General features: G+C 39.4%; 1 protein-coding gene across 1 annotated transcript in view; it reads left to right on the forward strand.

The window, feature by feature from the left end:
* The window catches only part of SPIDR (scaffolding protein involved in DNA repair), a 153,357-nt gene that overhangs the window by 113,387 nt on the left and 19,149 nt on the right, over window positions 1-20,821 (forward strand). The window contains exon 4 of the mRNA XM_010574418.1: window positions 11,585-11,743. Within this exon, the coding sequence (XP_010572720.1) occupies window positions 11,585-11,743 (159 nt within the window). The remainder of the gene's footprint in view (window positions 1-11,584; window positions 11,744-20,821) is intronic.

The following is a 20,821-nucleotide window of genomic DNA, read 5'->3' on the forward strand; positions in this document are numbered from 1 at the left end:
TAAATGCAAAAAGGGAAAAAAAAAATCAGAATATGGCAGATTTAAGATTCTTTTTTTATGTACTGTGTACTGTGTTCCAAGTTCTGATCCTCCTAAGAATGATTCCTTGAAATTATGGGAAATTTTGAGTGTGATGTTTATAAAATTACTCCAGTGTTTGATCCTTGACCAGTGTTCAGTTTAGATAGTTTTAAAAGAGAAACGTGGAATTTGCATGAATGATTGAATGAAATCAAGGTGGAGGAATGCTACTGATGCTGCCCAGGTGTTTTCTCTGCCTGCTCTATGGCATGAAAGGAAGATCATTGAAATCAATGGAAAGATGTTAATTTGAGTGAGGTTTGGGTAATGGCCAAAACCTACTGCTTATTTAAAAGTAATTTATAAAGCTTTGCTTGACTTATAATGGAAAATGGGATTTCTCATTTTGAAAAGCTCAAATGGAAGCTTAAAAGGGTAACAAAACTTTATTTTTTATTTTAAAATTGGAAAACTATTGCCACCTGCACTTCCCTTTCAGCAGCACTTGTTGTGTCCATAATTTCTGATATAAAAAATCTGAATGTGTCTGGGGAAAGTGCACCATCAGTAATGCCTGTAGGCCATCCATGGGATTATACTAGTGTTGCCACAAGCTGGCATTTTTCCCCCTAATCTCTAACTACCAGAGATATGGAGAACAGTGAGGTGTAAGAAAGGAAATGGAAAAGAGGTAGTATCAGAGAACATTTCCTCCTGATCTTTGTTTTCTTCACCTTCCACGTTTTTCTCCTGCTGTTGCTTCATCTCCCAATGATCTCCAATCGATTCACCTCTCGTCTGCATTCCTCTTGGCTGATGCATTCCCTCCTGAAGTAGGGCGTGATGGTGGCCAGCCACCGTGGGGTCAAAACTTGGGGAGCCAAAGGGAGTCCTCTTTTGTACGTGGATTATAACTGCACCCTAAACACTTTAGGTTTATTGCTTTCTTCTCCTACGCCCAGGAGCTTCTCCAACAAGCAGAGACCGTAGCACTGCCACATTCACCTCTGGCTTCCTGAGAGAGAGGTTTTACCAAAGTATATTGCTGCTCCCCTGCAGTCCTGCAGCTAATAGCCGCTCTGCTCAGAGCCACAGCACCTAAGCATAAGTTGGGTCCTTCATAGATAGCGCTGTGGACTACCCATCAATTTGGGGACAAATTTAGCAGGCCAAACCCACGATCATAAGAGAGCAACCATGCTTTTCTTGTGCAGGTGCAGCACTGGGAGGGAGGGGGTTAAATGACAGGGTGCACTTGGAGCAAGATGAAGTGTTCAACAGCAGTCCTGTCCTGCCAATACTGGCTCTTCCAGTCTTGGGTGGAGGCATACTCGCTCTTCCAGTCTTGGCTGGAGGCCATGGTGGGCGAAGTGGTGGACTGGGGGGGATAGTCCTGAGGCTGCTCCTCTGGGGTTCCAGCTCCAGCCTGCTGACAGCTGCCTCCCCAACCCAGTTTCTGCAATGGGAAATAACGCTGCTTTGTCCTGTTCTGTCCCTTTAGAGCTCATAAGAGCAATGTAAACTCTGCGACTGCTGTAAAAGATTTGAAAATAAATGCAAAATAAATTAAGATCTCAAGGCAGAAAAAGGATAACAAATATAAAAGTTTTACATGTAAAATGTTTTTAAAAAATAAAATCTGAAAATCAGACTTTCATTCCCAGACCTGAATTTACGTTTTTGCACTTGATGACATCGGTTGCACAGCAAACCTAGAATCTTAGAGCTTGCAAGATGAGTAAAAATAAAACAGGGAAATATTTTCCTTCTCCTCTTTCAGTTTTTCAAATTATGTATTTTTATGATTATAAATAGCTAAATCAACAAACTTTTACTGACTGGGCATGTTAAGCACACTTTCGTTGTTGACTTTCAGAACTATTTAAACTCCTGAGTGCTAAAAATTAGAATTCCCTTTGGAAAAGCTTGTAGCTTTCAGTGGACTCGGTTGGAGTCCCCAGTAAGAAGTAGTTAATAGGTAGACTGTAGTGACTCCAGCAAAACAAGATAATCAATTCCATCTGCTTTTCTAATTAATCAACCTTAATATTGAAAGTCAGAGACATCATGAATTTGCACAGTAAGCATATATTTTGGAAAGGAGGGTAACAGTTTGTTACCTCAGTTGCAATCGATTAGTCTGACTCCTCTCTTTTCACCTCCTGGAGAAAACCTGGGAACAGCCCCCCCCCACCCCACCCTGCTCAGTAGCTAATCTGTACTCCCCAGGCACCCTGCACTCTGGCTGCAGGGACACCACGCATCCTGATTTTTTTTGTTTTAACCAGTTTTGCTTGTTCTTGTCAGTAAAGGAAGAGTTAAAACGGATGAATAGAACGCTCTGTTTGGGACTTCAGTTTTCCAAAATAAAATATGTAAGTGAGGGAAAGGTTTCATTCAGTTTTGGCATCGCTTTGTTAAGTCACTTTAAGCCAAGAAAGATTGTTATTCCACACTGTTTGCCGATAGTAGAAAGTTTACATATCGAATTCTTGTTTGTTTGTTTTCTTGAAGGAAGAGAAAATCAGCATGAATTTAAGGGACAGATCTCTTAGTTGCTCTGCAGAAGAGATTGTTCTGTTAACAACTCATCAAGAAAGAAGAAGAAAAAAAAGATAAACAGGATTAACTGTTTACTTTAAGTGAGCCGAAGTCTGGTTGTTTTTCCGAAGAAGAACACAATGTACTGTTGTATCTGGTTTCCAGAGTGGTGTTTATCATAATTCCTCGTGCGGTGGTTGGTAGAGTGCTGGGAAGGCTCTCCGCCCACTCGCAGCTCGCTCCCTTTCCCTCTCCCATTGAGGCCTCCGGCCAGGACTGCGAGATGGAGCGAGCTGTCCTGTGTGATCTTTACTGCCTGACATGAGCTGACATTGACCCAGAATAAAATAACAGGGGCCGTTTCCTAGAACTCTCGGTGGACTGCTGAGAACTGCTACCATAACTCTTGTAAACACGCGACGCGCACACACAAACACGCTCCCTCTCCCTCATTTAGAAACACACCTAGGAAAGGCAGCCACTAAAGCAAAGAAAAACAGCGTGAGTGAATAACAGAGGTGGTGGACCCTGCTTTTCTTCTTTGCTCTTTGTTCTGCCCTTTATTTTGATGAATATTATATTTTTTCTGCTAGTTTGGTGGGATGATGTGGCATTGAAACAGCAGAATGTCTTACTGAATGCAGACACAGCTCTGTAAGAAATCCCGCAGTGTTATACTTCATTTACCTTTCACATGCACTGGGGAAGCACCTGTGCAATGCTATACTACCAAGAATGTGTTTTAGGATGTTCTGTGCTTGCTGAAATGGGCAGTTATTTTTTTTAATACTCACTTCATGTTGGGGTTTTTTTAAAATAAAATCTTCTAGGATCCCATTCATGGTCTGTGTGGTTCAGAAGTAAATCTGGTGAATCCACAAATAATATGGTCTTGAAAGATAAGGGACCCCAGTACCGTCGCTACAGTGTTCTTGCTTCGTTCCAGATGCTGTAACTCTGTAAAGCCCTTGCTGTGGGTTTTGCAGGGGGAGCTGAGAGTTCTGTAAGCCCTGTAGCGCAGAAGAAATGGGTTGACACTGCAAAGAAGCCCTCTCTCTATATATACATATATATATATATAGCCTCCTCCCCCAACTCAGATGGGATCTAGCACATAGAATAGGCTTTGTGGACCTGCCCTCCTAGATACCACCATATTATTCAGCTATTGCTTTCAGATCACCCTTTGAAGACAGGACTTTTATTCTGATTTTTACGTATAAAGAACTGAGGTGTGGAGGAAACATAGTGTGGCAAAGATGATGCGAAATGTTGGCAGAACTAGCAACTGAATGCTGATACTCTTGGAAAGGAGGGTGCTGAGCACCTTGCAAGAGAAAACCTTTTGGCAGCGCCTTGACGACTGTTAGAATTCTTGGATGCCAAAACAATAATTACAAAGTCTTAAGATTAAAAAAATAAACAAAGAACCCCTCCTCAGATTCATAGATAAGTACTTTAAATGGCTGGGTGGTAATTACATGTTATATTTGGAACATGATTTTTCTATTGGAGATCATCCATAAGAGACTTGCAGTTTTCAGCTGACCCTGTAAGTTTCTTAAATGTACAGTTTTACTCTTGATTAGTAAATCATGACATACAGGAAAATAATATTTTCTCTGAATTGCGTACAGAAATAACCAGGGGATTGTAATGGGATTCCATGCTGAAGTAATGGTACACTGAGGAACCTGACGAGTGTGTGCATTATTGTTTTTTTACCAACTACAGTTAACAGCATAGTGAGCCCAAAACAAGCTGGGATAATCTGATGTGCTTGCTTTTTTATTACCACCCAAAACTGTTTTTATTTACGTAACAAGCTGTATGGAATGGATCTTAGCAGAAGGACCATAAATTATGTGCAGTGTGGTGTGGAGATGCCTGGGGGATCTGGGGGGAGGAAGGCCTTACTGGTCTGTTGCAGCTAAACGTTTATACAAACTTTTAGGCAGTACTTAGGAAGTTATTTTTCCTTAACTTTCTGTGTCTTCCAAGCCAACCACCACTATAAATTTTTACTTACATAGCATAATTACTTTGGATTTAAACTATTAATACAGAACAACTTCAATACTCATTTATGGATCCGAGATAAGTGATGCTATCGGATGATACTGAAAATATTTCTCAAATGCAACTCTGTAACTGTTTGAAATTATAGCTTAGGCTCCATATTGTGTTTGAGTGGATGTTAGGAATGTCTTTTTATGGTTTTAAATGTTTTGTTTACTTTTGAGTAAAATTCTGTGTACAAATAAAACACACACATCAGCAGTTTAATTTAACGTGCACTTAGAGACAGTGTCAGATGGGGAGTTTAAAAAGTTCATTTGGTGCCGCATGAAAACTTCATAGAAGAAATGGTTTATGCTGAAAAAATTGTCACGTGTGAAGCCATGGTTGTTATTGCAAGTATGAAAAGCTGTCTGGTTTTTGTGCTACACCCGTTCCAAGAAGTTGTAAGTAGTTCCCACCAGGCAGGTGGTGTTCCATGTTTTGAATGGGAACATTTACAGTGCTGTGGAGCTCTATTCTCTACATGCATGTTCTGCATTAAAAAGGTAGCCCTGCTGATACGTTTGGCTCGTATAGGTCTCTTCCTACGCACAAAAGCCATTTCTCACAGAAGTGCTGCTTCTTCAGGTCATAGACAGAAAATAGTAGGTGGAAGGATTAACCTGAATGAAGAAATGGAAAAAGCAGTCAGCAGGCGGGGATTCATGAAAGACCTTGTGGAAGTTGCATTTGATTTTCCAGTTTGTATTGAAATAAGTGATTATTCAAGGAAGTGAATAAAAATAAGCAAGTTATTTTATAACCTTTCTCAGTCTTTTTCATTTTTTTAACATATGTATAAAAATATAAGGAAAAACAAGGAAAATCCAGGATAATGGACTTGGTATAGTTGCTGTAGTGAGTTATTTGAAAAGTTTGTTACATAAATACTCTGTTGCACACTTGCTAAGAAGTGCCAGCAAAAAAAAAGATCCTTTTCCTGAGACCAGGGAGACCTCTGCTACATATTTTCTATTTGAGATGCTGAGATAAGACTTGCTCATTGCCCTGGTGATGCTCCTGTCACATGTGCAGTGTCCCTCAATACTTCTGCAAGGACAGCCTGTCTCTTACTGGAGGGAACTGGTGTGTCTGGTGTTAACTGTATGCACTGCTCCTGCTCTCTCAGGTCCAGCACTCCAGAACTGCCTTCTCCTTTCTTTCCTTCTGGGTCCTTCCACAATTACTGAATAAAAATGTACATGATCATGAACTCCGCTTTTCAGAAATTTTAAACCTCCAGTTTTCAAAGAAAATGATTGCTATTTTGGTTGTCTCAGTGCTTCAAACCAGAGCACAGCCCAGGTGCTAGAAACATCTATATTTGGAGTCATGACCAGAATTCTTCTTTGAGCTTGACATTCCCCTTATAAACTGGAAGCAGCAGTGCTTGTGTTTTCCTGTGTACCTCTGCAACCTATGCATAGAAGGGGCTAGTCATCATCATCATTAATTTTTATTTGTATCATTCTATACATATGCTTTGTAGAGCTTCACTCGCTATTTAATGACAGCAAATGGCATGGATTTTGAGCAGAAAATTCTGAATCTTGTGTCTCCCTAAAGAAGGCTACAGCGGGTACATACTTTTCAAAAGGAAAGGTGAAGCAGTGTGTGATCTGGTGAATACAGTGCTTTTAATAGGGAAATCCTGGTAGTGTTGCAGGGGGGTGGGGGAGATGGATGGTTGTCCCTGTGTGTTTAGACCTGTGTCCTGAACTTTGATTTTTTTGAGATAATATGGGTATGGTGAATGCAAGGCGCGCATAAGGTAGGGATAAATTAAATCCCGGTAGGGTGGTGTCCTGCAGGTTACAATTTGAATCTGAGCCATATTAGCAGGAGTTAATCAGCTCCACCTTGAGACTTGACCAGACAAGTTGCTGAATTGGAGTTGTGTAGGTAGTGTTGTGCCTCTGGTGATTAAGGGAGAGGGGGTTTTTGTTTATGTGTGTTTATGTACGTGTGCTTTATGCCTCTGCTAGGACCGCACCTCAAAGAGATAAGAAATCCTTCTGACAAACAAAGCAGCAGCAGCAGCTGTCTCTTGGATGGTTAAGATAAAGAATGAGCAAGTATCAGAGCTAATACAATCCAGTTAGTTTTCAGGCATTTCTCCATTCTCCCCTTTCCCTCCCTTCCAAAGAAAGAGTAAGTAATGAAGTCCCTGCTGAGCACAGCCAAGGTGGTGGTGGCATTTGCCTGGCTGTCTTGTTCCTCATGCTGTACTGCACAGCTTAGCTATGCACGCAGAAGAGCTGCTGTGGGCCCTGTGGTTGTCCTCCTACCCAAGGGTAAAACAATTATTTGTTAGTTAAGATCTGTTCATGACAAATTTCTGCTGCTTGTTTTCACAAGACTCAGTAAAGACAATCCCTGTGTCATCAGTCAGTCCTGGCCTCTGTGCGCTCTCATGTCCTCCGCAGGCAGATCTTCTTTTTCTTATTCTTTTCCACTAGCCGCTGAGGAGGCTGGATGTGACCAAAGCTGAAGAAGGTTTTTGTCACCCTTACCTCTCCAGAAAGTCAGCTGCCCGGTACAACGCAGCAATATGGAGAGATATGATTTTTCATGCATAAAAAAGTAATAGTAAAAGAAGGCTTTACCCTTTACCCGTGAGGAGTGACTAACTAGGAGAAGAGCATGGCAGAGTAATCCTGTAATCCTCTCCAGATTTCTTCTGGGAGACATTTTGTCCTAAAGATCAGCACAGTCATAGAAATAATGCACAGTAATCAGTCTCATCTTCCCCCAGCCCCCATCCTTGCTCCTGGCTATTAGCAAATTAACAAAATCTTCCCAAGCTTTTGCATGAGATTTACTATGTCATTACTTTAAAAAAAAAAAAAAAAAAAAAAAAAAAAAAAAAAAAAAGGCTAATCTCTGCCTCGCTTCTTATCATTCCCTATCTTCACCTCCTTTATTATTACCAATGAGTCATACTTCACCTTTTCCTTAGTCTACATCTCCCACATTCACTCTTCTACCGGCTTTGCTGCCAACCCTTGCTCCTGGAGTGAATTCTCTGCTCCTTTGCACGAGAAATTTCAGTTTTCAAAACCATATTTTAAATTCAGGTCTTACACAGGGTGGCATCCTGTTGTCCCAAAAATAAACATGGCCCTTATTTCCTCCCTACATGAGCACTGCTGATAAAAATGGAGATGTTGCCCCTCTTTTTTTTAACAGTTCATTACTATGCATACTGACAAGGCATTGATAAAGGTATGTTCAAGCTGATTAACTGATTCAGTACAAACACCACATTTTATGGAAAAAAAAGTATTTGTGGTAGATACGCACAAAACATAAATGCTGAATTCCTGGGGGCAGATGCTAATTTTGGTTTTGCAGCTTGTCTCATAATTTAGATGTGGGTTTTTATCCTGGTAGTGAGCTCCAAAGGGGGGGAAAATCATGGAACAAACTGTTGCTTTAATCACAGTTAGACTTGCTGCTAAAACTTAATTTGCAAGAACATTTGCTGCAGTGTGAGAGCAACACTGTAACATGGGAAAATAAAACAAATGCACTTTTCTGGGAATAAAGTGAAATCAAGGAAAAAAAACAATGCTGGTGAGGAAGTAAAGGCCATGAATCAACAGCCTCCAAAAGCAGCTGAACTACTGTTAGTAATGCTAACAGCGTCTGCAAAATCCATAGGAACAGAACCAGTTTCAGAGAACATGAGAGTTGTTCTCCAAGTGCATCTCTGAGTCTGTTGGGGGATTCAGCTGACTTCATGATAGTCATTAAGTAGGAAAATCAGTTGTCACTCATCATTAAATACCTATAGCATTACCTACTAAATTAGTGTGAGATGGATCAAATGACATTGAGAATATTTCAAGTTTTTGTCATCATGCATTTGTACTGTTTTAAAAGTGTGCTGAAGCAGGGAATATGTGTTCGTGAAGTTCTCTTCATAGCATTAGTTTGGGATATTCCTCATCTTTTAGTCTGAAATTGGGCATTTGAAGGTTATTTGTGAAATTCTGTCTTCCAGGTGAGTGAATATATACCTTTCATTTTAAAGGCATGTTGCAGAGAAACTGTGACTACCTTTGGGATACTGTTAGAACAAGTGTAGTATAGTGGATGTCTGCTCATGTGTATGGTCCTAATAGAGCAAAAGTGCTTGGAGTCTGATGCAGTAAGTTCTGCTGCTCTGTGTTTCTTCATGATGCCGATAATCATGAACGCCTCACTAGTGCGAATGGGAACATTAGTGATTTAAGCCTCAAGTTACACAGTTCTTCCTTTACTTCTGTATATCAAGCTTGGTCATAAGATGACCATTCTCCCATCATACGACCTGGGATGTTGTGCTGTGTACGCTAGACAGCTGGAGTGGGAGCTTCAGCCTCCTAATCCTGCCTGGGAAATACATTCTTGTCTAGAAGTAGTACTCCATGCAAATAGGAGTTTACTTCTACAGAGTTAATTTTCAGGGAGCTGATCTGATGATGATAATTATTTGGCTACAGTATTTTTTTGGTCAGGTCAGTTTCCTATCCTAGCCATTTATGCTGCTGCCACAAAGGGATGGAAATCCGTGGCCAAGGATGCGGGGAGTTGAGACTCCCATGTCTGACAGCAGCCATCTCTTTGCTTGACTTAAAAGGACTGGGAAAATGCACTTTTAGTGGCTGATGTCTTCGGCACCAACCAAGCTAATTTTATTTGGGCAATTAATATGTCCCAGAGGACTTAATATGAGCCTGGTGCCAGCTAGTCTGAGACTTACTTGCATTCACTTATGTCTCACTAAACATGTGAGAAATTCCAGTGATCAGTTAAGAGACTGCTGAACTGATCAGATCTGAGATACTAACTCAGTTGGCCCTTGCTTGCTCCAAGATACAGAGGCCTAATTTTTCACAGTTAACCATTACTGAATGTTTTGTTCACACAGGCAAAACTGTCTGCTTTGTTTTTCCTGTTACCCTCAATCTGATTTTCAGAAATGTCCAGAGCATATTAGCTCCGTTTTTCCGAACAAAACAATAGCATGAGGAGGTTCAGTCAAATCAGTTAAAACTCAGGGGAGAGTTTTTAACTGATTGCAATGTCCTAACATGGAAAGCGGCAGGCAACTGTAGTATTTCTGCTTCTGGGCTGTCATGTTCATAGCACATCAGTCTTTGTTCTGTTGAGTTGGAGATGATCCTGTGATACAAATCTAGAAGACATCTCACAGATTGTTTTACACAGAAAACGAAAAGAGTGATAGATCTGTTGAAGACACAGGTTTGTATTGTTAGGATAGTCACCGGCTTTCTAGGCTGGGAACACCACTCATCCCAGAGATGAGGGTACGTATCCTTCCAGCCTACAGATCACATCAGCATTTGGTTTCCTCCTGTTTGTCATTACTCAGGGTAGAAGCACTGTTTCATGTCTCTAGAGGACTTCTTAACCTTGGCAGGCTGTGGAGGAATTGTACCTAAGCTTTCTTTACCTGTTTATGTGGGACCCTTGTAGCTAAAGACACGGGGAAAATACGGGAGCCTTCATTTGTGTTCAGTCCTACCATTCCCTGCTCCTCAAAACCAGCACCAGAATATGAAAAATGAGGACTCTCAGCTGGTGCTTGCACAGCTGCTGATGTCTGAAAGGCTTTGGGGTTGTATCCTGTGTTGAATACAGCCCCCTTAAGGGTGCAAGCCAAAGTTAGGCAGTTCATAATGAACAAGGAAACTGTGCTTAATGGTCTTCCATGTGCCTAAGCTTCCCTGAGAAGAAAATATATGGATTTCTTCCAGAGAAATATAGGACCTCATTTCATTTTAAATGTTTTATAAAGATATAATGACTACTGTCGAATGCTTTCAGGATGCATATGCTACATGATGTGCTTCAAAAGCAGTTGAAGTTGGCTTTCTGTGAACAATGATGCAGCTCTGGAGAAGGTAGTTTTGGCATGTACCTTTGAAATGAAATGAATTCTGCTGCCTAGTGCACCCCTGAGTTTTATTATTTAGAAATAATGATGTATGCGCTACCCTCAAAGGTAATTTTTGTCTCCCTTTGAAAAGTTTCCGTGCTTAACTGTCTCTTTCTGGGGCAATTAAGCCAATCTTGTAGACAGCAGCCTCCTTCTTTCAGCACTGTATGACTCATGCTATCATGGCTGCTCATCTCAGGTGCAGAATCTTGTGAAATGCATTTTTGACTATCTAAAGGTATGACATCCACTGATTTTGCCTTATCTGCTATGACAGTAATATCTTCTCAAAATGCCAGCAAGTTGGTTAAGCAATACTTCCCAGCCCTACAGCCCCTACTTCCATAGATTACTTTAATCAAATTGTTTGTTTAGCAGGTTCTTTAATTACCTCCTTAAAATAGTTCCTCTGGGCTTCTTCATACTCAATATTGAATATACTAATCTGCAGTTTCATGTTAGGTTTTTTTTAAAAGGAAAAATTGACATTTCACTCTTTTTTTGTATCCTCAGGACTCTTTTAAAAAAGTTATAGAAAATATAATGCTAGCTTTGCCAGTTTCAGTGTTGGTGATTATTACTTGTGAAATATGTTGCTTTGTTTACTTCTAAGCAGAATTTTTATATTTATACACACACACATAGACGTCTGCATCATTGCTCTGTCTGCATTGCAGAATTCACCTCAAGTAAGGCAAAAACTCAATCTTTCTTTGTAAGTACACAAACCACATAATGCATAGCAGTTAATTTATCTCATCCCCCCCAGCGCAAACCCCTTACGCTTTTTTTTAGTCACGCTTTTCTATTTCATGGCCCTGTTACCTCCTGAAAATACACATGAGAAAACCTTTAATGATGTTGGTTTTGTTTATTGATACATTATTTGGTAGGAGTTCTCCAGATATTGTAGAGGATGAGCCCTGTCCTGAAGCTTGTAATATAGTTCTCAGAAATTTGCTAACTAGTTTGTTATGAACAGAATCCAATGAGTAATGGAGAAATGTTTTGCAGGTTATGCCTCCTTGTCCAGGATGCCTATGGTATGTTCAGTGAAGTGCAGTTGCAGTCCCTGACTTTTGCAGATGACATTGAGCAGTATTGCAGGAGATGGGAAGGAAAATTCTGCTGCTTAGCTGGAATGAAAATTTTGCAAAGAACTACAAGAGGAAGGTGAGAACAATTCATGGGAGAATGTATTGCGTGCTGTGGCAGGCAGAGGTGATCTGCCTTTTTATTCATTTCTGTGATCAGTATTCTCTGGAACAACTGAATCTGGCTTTGTTCAATTAAGTGTCCTCATTGCCATTTTTGGGACATCCAATAGTAGTACTTCAGCCAACCATATTCCAAAATAAGCATAAATAAGCTAACACACAAATACACACTTAGCAGAGAAATGAATAGAGAAGAATTACCGTACGCAATATTTCATATAAAACACTAGTGTTTTCTTCCTTTTCAGTAGATTCAAAGACTTCAAAACATTAGTTCACCTCACTTCCATTGCAGAACTGTTTACTACAGTATGTTTTTCTACAGTGCTTCCCAGTATGGGTTGAAGTTTCACGCACAGACTTTCCCTTAGTATATGAGAGCTTAATTCAGTTAAGTCTATATGGTTTTGGAAGCACAGTTTAAGTTTCTTTAAAAAAAAAATAATCTTGCAAATCATAAAGCCATTCTTATTTTGGAATAAGAATGTCCACAGGTTTATAGAAAAATCCCCCCAGATAAGTAACAAATTGACTTACCGTACCTCTCAGATTTTGCTTATTTTGTGATTCCTTTTACATTCTTTGAATAAAATAAAATATCTTTAATGAACACAAAAAAATTAAACAGATCAAGTATCTTACGGAGTATCTTTCTAAGGCAAGTGATACAGTGTTCACGTGGGGACCTATATAAACATGATTAGGTTGGTTCAATTCTCAACATAATTTATTCCTACAAGTATCCGATCTAGATAAGCCTTTGCTGTTAGAATGGCTGTGATATTTCTGCTGACACTTCTTTTTCCTGTTGAAAAATGCTGTTTCATCAAAACCAGAATGTTTCATGGAAACATTATCTATTTTGGAGAGAATTTGGTTGGGAAGATTTTTTCAGGTCCAGAGGGAGTGAATATTCTTTCTCTCATTCTTACTTCATGAAAACTTTCAGAAAGTCTCATTTTTGTTTCATATTGGAACAAAAAACAAATTTCAAAGCCTTGAAATGTTTAGCAAAATTGAATTGTTGTTTTCCAGCCAGCCCTATTCAGTATGCTTTTCTTTTTATGTACTTGCAGTGTTAATTTTCAGATCCTTTAGATTTCAAGCCTACTTGCATTTTTATGGATCTTTAATAACAAACAAGTCTTCTTATTTAATTATTTTGTTGGCTTTTTTTTCAAGTTACATTTTTTCCAAACAAATTAAATAATAGCTTTGGAATTCTGGATACAAATGAAGTTTTACAACTGGCTGCTGGTGTTTCCAGTACTCTGCCTAGCTAATAAGAGACAGACTTCTTCTAATGTAAATTCTGTTTCAAAGCACCAGTAACTTACTTCTGGCTATTCTGAGGACGATTAGAAGACACACTACTGAAAATGCTGGTGGCTCAGCTGGAGCTGTGCTGGTGGTAACCCTGCTAGGAAACATTAAAAGAAAAAGGCTAGTGTAGCTTCAGGGACAGTGCAGTGGTTAAAACGTGATTTCATTGTACAAGATGGGTGGGTGGGGGAATTGTTCAGGGATTTATTTTTTTCTTAATTGTTTTAGCCTAAGTTCTGCTTTATAACTTGTTATTACTTTTAAGTGTTGGGACGCATTTTGTGTCATTCTAGGTGTGATGGAAACCACAGTAAAGCCATAGCTGAAACGAATATAAGGGAGTACTTATTCACACAGAGCATAATTAGACTGTAGAACTCATTGCCACTGGATAAATGGGTTTCCACAGCCAGGGAACATCCGAGCACATGATGGGATATGCCTGTGAGTGCCCAACCTTGGCTTGCAGCACATGAGTGAATAAGAACTATGTGGTCTGCCCTGCAAGAAAGACTGCTGCCTTTTTTTTTTTGAGAACACCAATTACTTTTTGGAAGGAGGTGGCTTTTAAACTGTTTGTTTCCTGGAGTCTGACAGTGGCTTTTAAAATGGATAAAAGGGAATAAAATGTAGGAAATATGAGGGAAAAGTCATGACTTTTTTTTTATGCCTTTGAAGCACATGATCTGGAGAAAGCCAGGAATGGCTAATAAGATCCCATGTGTCCATGTTGTCCCACAGTCACATGGACTGTAATCTTTCTTATAGAGACAGAGTGCTTCCTCAGTACCTCCATGAGACAGAGGAGGTTTTCATTTAAGAGATGCAAGAGATTCTCAAGCTTTTTGCATCAATGGACCAATGTTAATGTTACTGTTCAAAAAATTTCCCAGGCCATCATCAATCCTCATCATCAAGTATTTAACTTAAAGTACTATTTAACATCATTCCAGTAAATGAATGATGTAAGCTGTTACATTTCAAGGACTAAAAACCTATAATAAAGAGTATTTTACATCCAAGCAAAAACGCGGCTGTAAACCTGACTTGATCTTTGGAATGGACCTGTACTGTAAGATGTGCTAAAGAAACTAAACCCATTTCTTCTCCTGGTAAGGAAACACTTGTGTTCCAAAAGAAAAGTGGGAGGAAAACTTTCACAACCGTGTTCTGTCTTGACAAAGATCAACCCTGTGAAAAATTGGAATTATAGTAATTTTACATTGAGAGAAACACTGTTAATGTTGAATATTGTTTTTGAATACCCATGTGCTTTAACAAGTACTAGGGTCTCGTACTAGGTCATTTGAAGGTCTTTCATTGATTTAGGTGATTTTCAGAATAACTCCCATACCCAACATGAAACATACTTCCCAAAACAATCCCTGCAAGAAATCTTTCCCTTTGTACTCCAGTAGAAGAAGTGGTGTTTCTCTTTGCAGTCCAGTAAGACAGATGGGCATGGCTGAGTCACGGCAAAGTTGCCATGGCTTGTTCAGTGTCTTACTTCCAGCAGTTCTTCTAGTCTGTTCATGAGGCTGTTGAAGAAGGTAGGAACCAGTGTTGTAGCAGATGAATTAACAGCACAAATGTGGTTCAGTATCTGTTTCTTGACACCTTTTCTCTTCACCCTCTCATTCATACTTGTATCCTAGCCTTTTCTACAACTGTTCCCTGAACTGCATGCTCAGTATCAGCAAAAAAGAAGGACATGGTGGTTTAAAGAGAGAAGACTGAAAAATGTTCATTGATCTGCCACTGGTGGTGTTGGCTCCTTAGAGGTGTATGTTCTCTCCCTTGTCCTCCCACTACCTCAGATGTCAGTCTTATAAATTCAGCCCCTTGAGAAAGAGGAAGTGAGATTTTGACTGTGTACTGCTGGAGGCAGGAATATTGGTTGAGAATCTATATGCAGTACAACTAACATGTAACCCCCCTGTTTTAATAGATCCCAGGCATGTTTCAGGTATGTCTGGTATAACCAGTAACTAGATGGATGCAATTAGATGCAGGGACTGAGCACTCACTAAAATGCCTCAGGAATAACTTCTAAATTGTCATCGTCTGCTGCTTCCTACCAGAAATTAATTTCAGTGAGCTGGGATAAACTTTGTAGTTGGATATCTGTCTTTGTTGACAAAAATATTATGATGTTTTTAGCCCTGACTGGAGTTCTACACAGAATAATAATAAGAATTTTGACAATTTGTGTCTTTCACCTGATTTGCCAAGCACCGAGTTGTTTCACTGCTGAGTATAGCAGACTGACCTGCCTCGCCTCTTTATGCTTTCTTATAAGGTAGAAATATGAAGAGTTTCTATTCAGCTGAACAGAAAGATGACACCAATTTAAAAATGGAGGGAGGAAGAAGAAATGCTCTAATGTAATACATGATTAATGCATGGTGTCAGTACGAATTTTGACCCTAAATTGAAAAAATGCTTATCAAGTTTCAAAAGAAGATGCAACTGTTGCATGGACAGTGCTAAAATCCACAGTTAAGTTGGATAGGATAAAACACTTTGAAGGATACATCAACTCATAAGCTTTGGCACTTGACCCTACCTTTAATTCATGGCAGGCTGTACTATCTGTTGCATTTTCATCTAAAGTAAGTAGACTCTGAATATTGAGTTCATCAACCAGTGTTATGTTTCCCTGAGAAATTTCTGTTTTCAAATAAAGTTGGTTCTGTCATTTGTCATTTTAAACTTTCAAATGTTAGGCACTGAAATGTGAAATCTCCCTGTATTTGTCTGTAGTGTGGTCACTATTGTGTCTGAGGGTTTTCTTTCTTCTTTTTTTTCCTACTTATTTAAGTCCCATACTTCTCTGGCCTCTATCTCTCTCCTTCTTCCTCTACTCTTCACTGTATACTTTCTCTTCTCTTTGCTTTACACTCAGAAAAGAGGATCACCGCTAACTGCTACACAAGAAAGTGTTTCAACTGCTGGACGTTGACAGGAAATGTAATAGTAAGAACTCTTCACCGAGCAAGGAAGTCATAACTTCCTTCCTTTGGTTTTCCCTCCTCCAAAAAGACTGCCATCTAAAAGAGCCACCCACGTCTCTGAGGTTTTGAGGTCCTGAAACACTTCAGTAATTGCTGTGGTTAAAAGTTGAGTTCTATTTAAAGCATAATTTCAGTAATCACATTGAAGTTTTGAATATTTGCATTACTTCTTTATTATTTTTGATGACTGCTTATGTATCAGAAATTAACTTTTCCTGAGTTTTGTTCTCTTTAACAAGCACGGACTGCTGCTTGTATCTTCAGTGCTTCTGTCATGAATCTGTTTAGTAACCAACATTGGAGAATAACATAGGCGTATCCATATTGAATCAAAAGTACTTTTATATTATAATTTCAGTGTTTTAATGTAGTATGTGTAATTTCTAATGTACTATAGAAAATTTAGTTATTCAAGTATGTACATAAGTTATTCAACAAAATAATTTCATATATCCAAACAAAACTTAGGGGAAAAAAGCCAGCAACCCTTCCTCCCTGTTTGTATTTTGACTGAGATGCTGGTTTAGTAGGCTCAGATTTTTACTTTATGATTTTGTTGCTTTTATTACTCAAGTCTGAGAAAATATGGTGTTGCATAGCTTGTGCACTGCAAGATCTTAATAGGTCAGTTAAAGGGAGAGCTAACCTACAGTATCAGCTTTATATTTGGATTGCTTGTCTTTTGCTAGTTGAAGCTTATGCAGTCTAGGTGATTATTACTGAATTTCTTTTTAGTTTTGAGCAAGGAGATGTTTCACAGAGGGCTAGGAATTGCTTTATTTTTGAGTTCTTCATAATTGAGACTGATACTGCCAAAAGAAAACTGTTTCAGTTTAGACTACAACTGGGAGAGAAGGAGAGGAGGAAACAGAAGTGCCAAGTCTTGAGTCCCCAAAGCAAAGCTGTGGAAGACGTTGGAGGAGAATCCTAGCACCTTTCTTCTTGTCTCCTACTGTAAACCTTACATAGTCTTTCTTCTTTTCCTAGTTGTGGGCATTGTTTTCCTTCTACTTTCTTTGATATTGCTGATATTTTCTCCCTGTAGTAATTTTCCCCTGAACCTGTGGTATGATTATTAAAATTTTAAAATCCCCCAAACTATAAGCTGTAATGTTAAAAGTTGAATCAGGCATGTCACACGCAAAGTTCTTGGTCTGGCACTGTAGGTGAAACTTCATGCTTGTGAGAGAAATAAACAAAATCTTCTTATTAAGTTATGAAATAAGTTGTCAGATCACAGTCAGTGAAATACAGTTTTGAAACATCAAAATTTGAAGTTTTTTGACTTCTGTAATGTGGCTTGTAGTATGAAATGAATGAAATTTCGGCAGGATCAGAGTAAATGTGATGATGCTGTAGATACTGGTTTACCACTGTATTGGGTGTCTAAATATAGTTACAACATCTTTTCTCTTTATTTGTATGTTTTTATCAAAAATCATAGAGCAAACGTGTGTGCATGTGTGCAGATATGAATGTATGCCATTTGACTGCAGTGAAGGGCAAAGCAAGCCAGGAAGGTTAGAAGCAGAAGGTGACTTCTGTCTTCTGCTGCGCTCTGAAACTGAGAAGGAGGGTGGTTAGGTGAGCAAATGAAAGCAGGTTCTTCTGTACAGGGCAGCACAGTCATGAGCTCTGGTAAGAATTGTGGGGAAGGAAAAGTAAATACTAGTTTATTAGTATCACTCACTATCTTCCAGTAATTTTTCTATGGAGTAGTTTAAGATGATTTGTTAAATAGGTCAGGATTAATTTCTGCATGTATATTTTGCATTTTCTTAGGCATGTATTTAGCCTGTTTAACAGTATTAAATCTTTAAAAGTCTCTGATTGCTGTCTGGGTACACAGCAGGCAGTTTGCATTTATGGATACAGAGAAAAGATGTACCAAAGTTCGGCAAGGAAAGTTTAAGTTGAGAGGGATTCCTTTTGAGCACATTGGATAGTAAAAACAATTAAGGACATTAAAAAGAATTATTTTGCGTATTACATGTATATACACGCACACACATATATATAAAAGTATCATTATATAAGCGAAGCTTGAAGATGTAGATTTAGAGAAGAGTACCTCTATGTAGAGGACTGCCTGTCGTTAAGTCCATACTTCTATGCAAGTCTATACTATAACACTCCATTGGAGTAACTGGTGGCCTTACGGTGGTGGTGATAAAGAGTGGACATCTACATATTCAGTATGGGACAAAAAGTTTTTTACCAAACATAGATTTCAGTCTGGCACGGAAAGTAGGGGGTTGAGTCTGCCATTTAGAATCTGATAGATGATTTCTGTCCTTCTCCTGGTATGGATCCAGTCTTTTTTTCTTTTTTTCAAAGAAAAATTGTAGAATACTACAATAGAGTCCTTGTCTCTGAAGTAAAAAAAACGTTATTCAAAATACTTTACATGTCCTTTTTTTATCCTTAAGCCTGTTTCTTCTCACTTTTTACTCTACTTTTCCTTTTTTAGAAGTCTGTCCTTTTATGATCAAATTATTTAATTAATTTTTTAAAAGTGATAAGTAATTACACTCACAGAGCAAAATTTTAAAGTTTTTGTCTTCTGTAGCCAGAGAGGCTCTTTGTGCACATGGGAGCTAACCATGTCCCTTCACTGTAGCACAGAGCCAGCTGTTCATCTCTTGTCCTGACTCTATAACTGAAGAAGGATACACATATTGGATAAAATAAACCCATTGTTCAAGTTGGATTGAAGTGGGATTTGAGTGTGGCTGGGGCAATAAAGAGAATGAACTTTATTCTTTCAGTGACGATAGTGATTTTCTACAGAGAACACAATGTCTTGCCATTTCTCCACTGTCATTGCCCGCACTTCATTCCCCCTTCTGCTAAGTCGAAGTCCATAAGAGTAAAGAGAGAGTTAACTTTCTTGGAGGCGTAGAAATGGGTGGAGCAAGAGAGGAGCTCCTCACCAGGGACACTGACTGATACAGTGACAGCTCCAGGAGAGGAGGTCCTGTTGGTAGACAAGGATCCAAATCCTTTGGGTGGCAGATGTCACTGCCCTTTGCCTGACTGGTGTCAAAGCAGAGGATGGGGCCAAGACGTTCAGGAGATGCTTTCTACGCAATGCTGCTCCTCTGCCTGTTTGTAAACAAATACTGTCATTTACTAATAATTAAGTGCTCCTAGTTCAAGCAGTAGGTGTCCTTCTCCAAAAGGACACAAGTAATAGAAGAAAATGTCTTAGATATTCTGATGTAGGGTAGCAAGCTGGAAGAGAGCTAAAGGAGAAGGGACAACTTCCTGTCCCTTGTGCAAACTTAAAAATACAGATGAGGGATCAATGTAAGCTCTGTGTGGAGAGGTGATTATATCTGCACTGCAACAACATAGCTTAGTTGCTCTAAGTTGGTAAGTATGCGATCTCTGTGTACACACACACACACACAGAGTTTGTGGTACGTTCAAACCCATGCTTTGTCCTTGCCCTCGTGCTGCGTGTTGCGTGAGGAAGGCCACTTGTGTAACTGCCTGAGTTGTACGGGAGGCTGTCCTCTCTTTTTGTAACTCTCCTTTTTCATGTCCCAGTTAGCAAGACCAGTTTGTTCCTCTGGGCGTTGGCCCTCCTGTGACTGTAGAGAGGATATCATTCTGTACGATACAAGACAGAAAATCTCGCCCCAGTCAAGGATTCAAGAAGTGGTCATTTGCTGTAAAGTCTCTTTAATACCTAAGAAGTGTCGCTTTGTATGTTGTAACGTTCTCACTGTTAGTTGTAATGTTCTCACTGTTAAAAACAAAACACAAACCAAAAGAAGCCCAGCCTCTGAGCACAGCCTTCTCCTTTTACAGACTTGGCGATGATGCCATATAAGTCAGGAAGTTCATTTCTGTAGAAGAGCAGCACATTTGTGTTTCTGGTCTGTTCATTAGCGTAGAGAACATGACTACAGGTAGCAACATCATTTTTTTAATCTGCCAGCTTGTTACCTGAATCGTGAACCACAAGCTTTATTCCACAAGAACCACTCTGAGATTTGTGTCCATAAAACTTCTTACAGTGCTGGTCCAAAGGTGTCACTATTAACACTGAATCATGGATGATACCTGGTGCTTTATGAAGAAACGTGGGAAGAAGTTCACTGCCTATAGACACCCAAAGTCTAAGCACTTCAGGATCCGGAGAATGACTAGGGAAATAGAGAAATAAATAAGCAGAAGTGAGCTAAAAGCAGAACTTTAAAAGGAAAGTTTCTGTGACCCCTTGAAGAGAAGCAGCATATTGCAATGTGCTTCAGCCCTGTACCAGAGTATGCTGTTTCCTTTCTAACAGTTGAGTTCAGAAGCTAATATTACTTTTAGCAAGGTTTGGACTTCATTTTTTAGAGCTGTTTCAGAAATGGTGGCTTTCTTAACTGGAGGAACAGACAACTTGTTCTTGGAGGCAGTGTGGGGTTAAAATCCAGATCTCTGTGCTTCGACTACACAGAACAGAGAACTAGGACAAGATAACTGGGAGCTTTAACTCAAGAATGCATGCCTCCAAGTTGGTTATCTGTAGCTATTTCCCCTCCTTCAGCTGTTTTCTTGGCCTCTCCCTCAGATGTTCCTGCCTGTCCAGCAAGGATGCCATATCAGCTGACAAGGCAGCCACTGAACTGCTGCACATGACAGCTTTGCTTGCTAAATATGCTTTACCTTAATATGCTGGGCTGTTAATTTTATATTTGTTC

This window comes from Haliaeetus leucocephalus, unplaced genomic scaffold (genome assembly GCF_000737465.1).
Source record: "Haliaeetus leucocephalus isolate CR32 unplaced genomic scaffold, Haliaeetus_leucocephalus-4.0 Scaffold428, whole genome shotgun sequence".
Lineage (NCBI taxonomy): Eukaryota > Metazoa > Chordata > Aves > Accipitriformes > Accipitridae > Haliaeetus > Haliaeetus leucocephalus.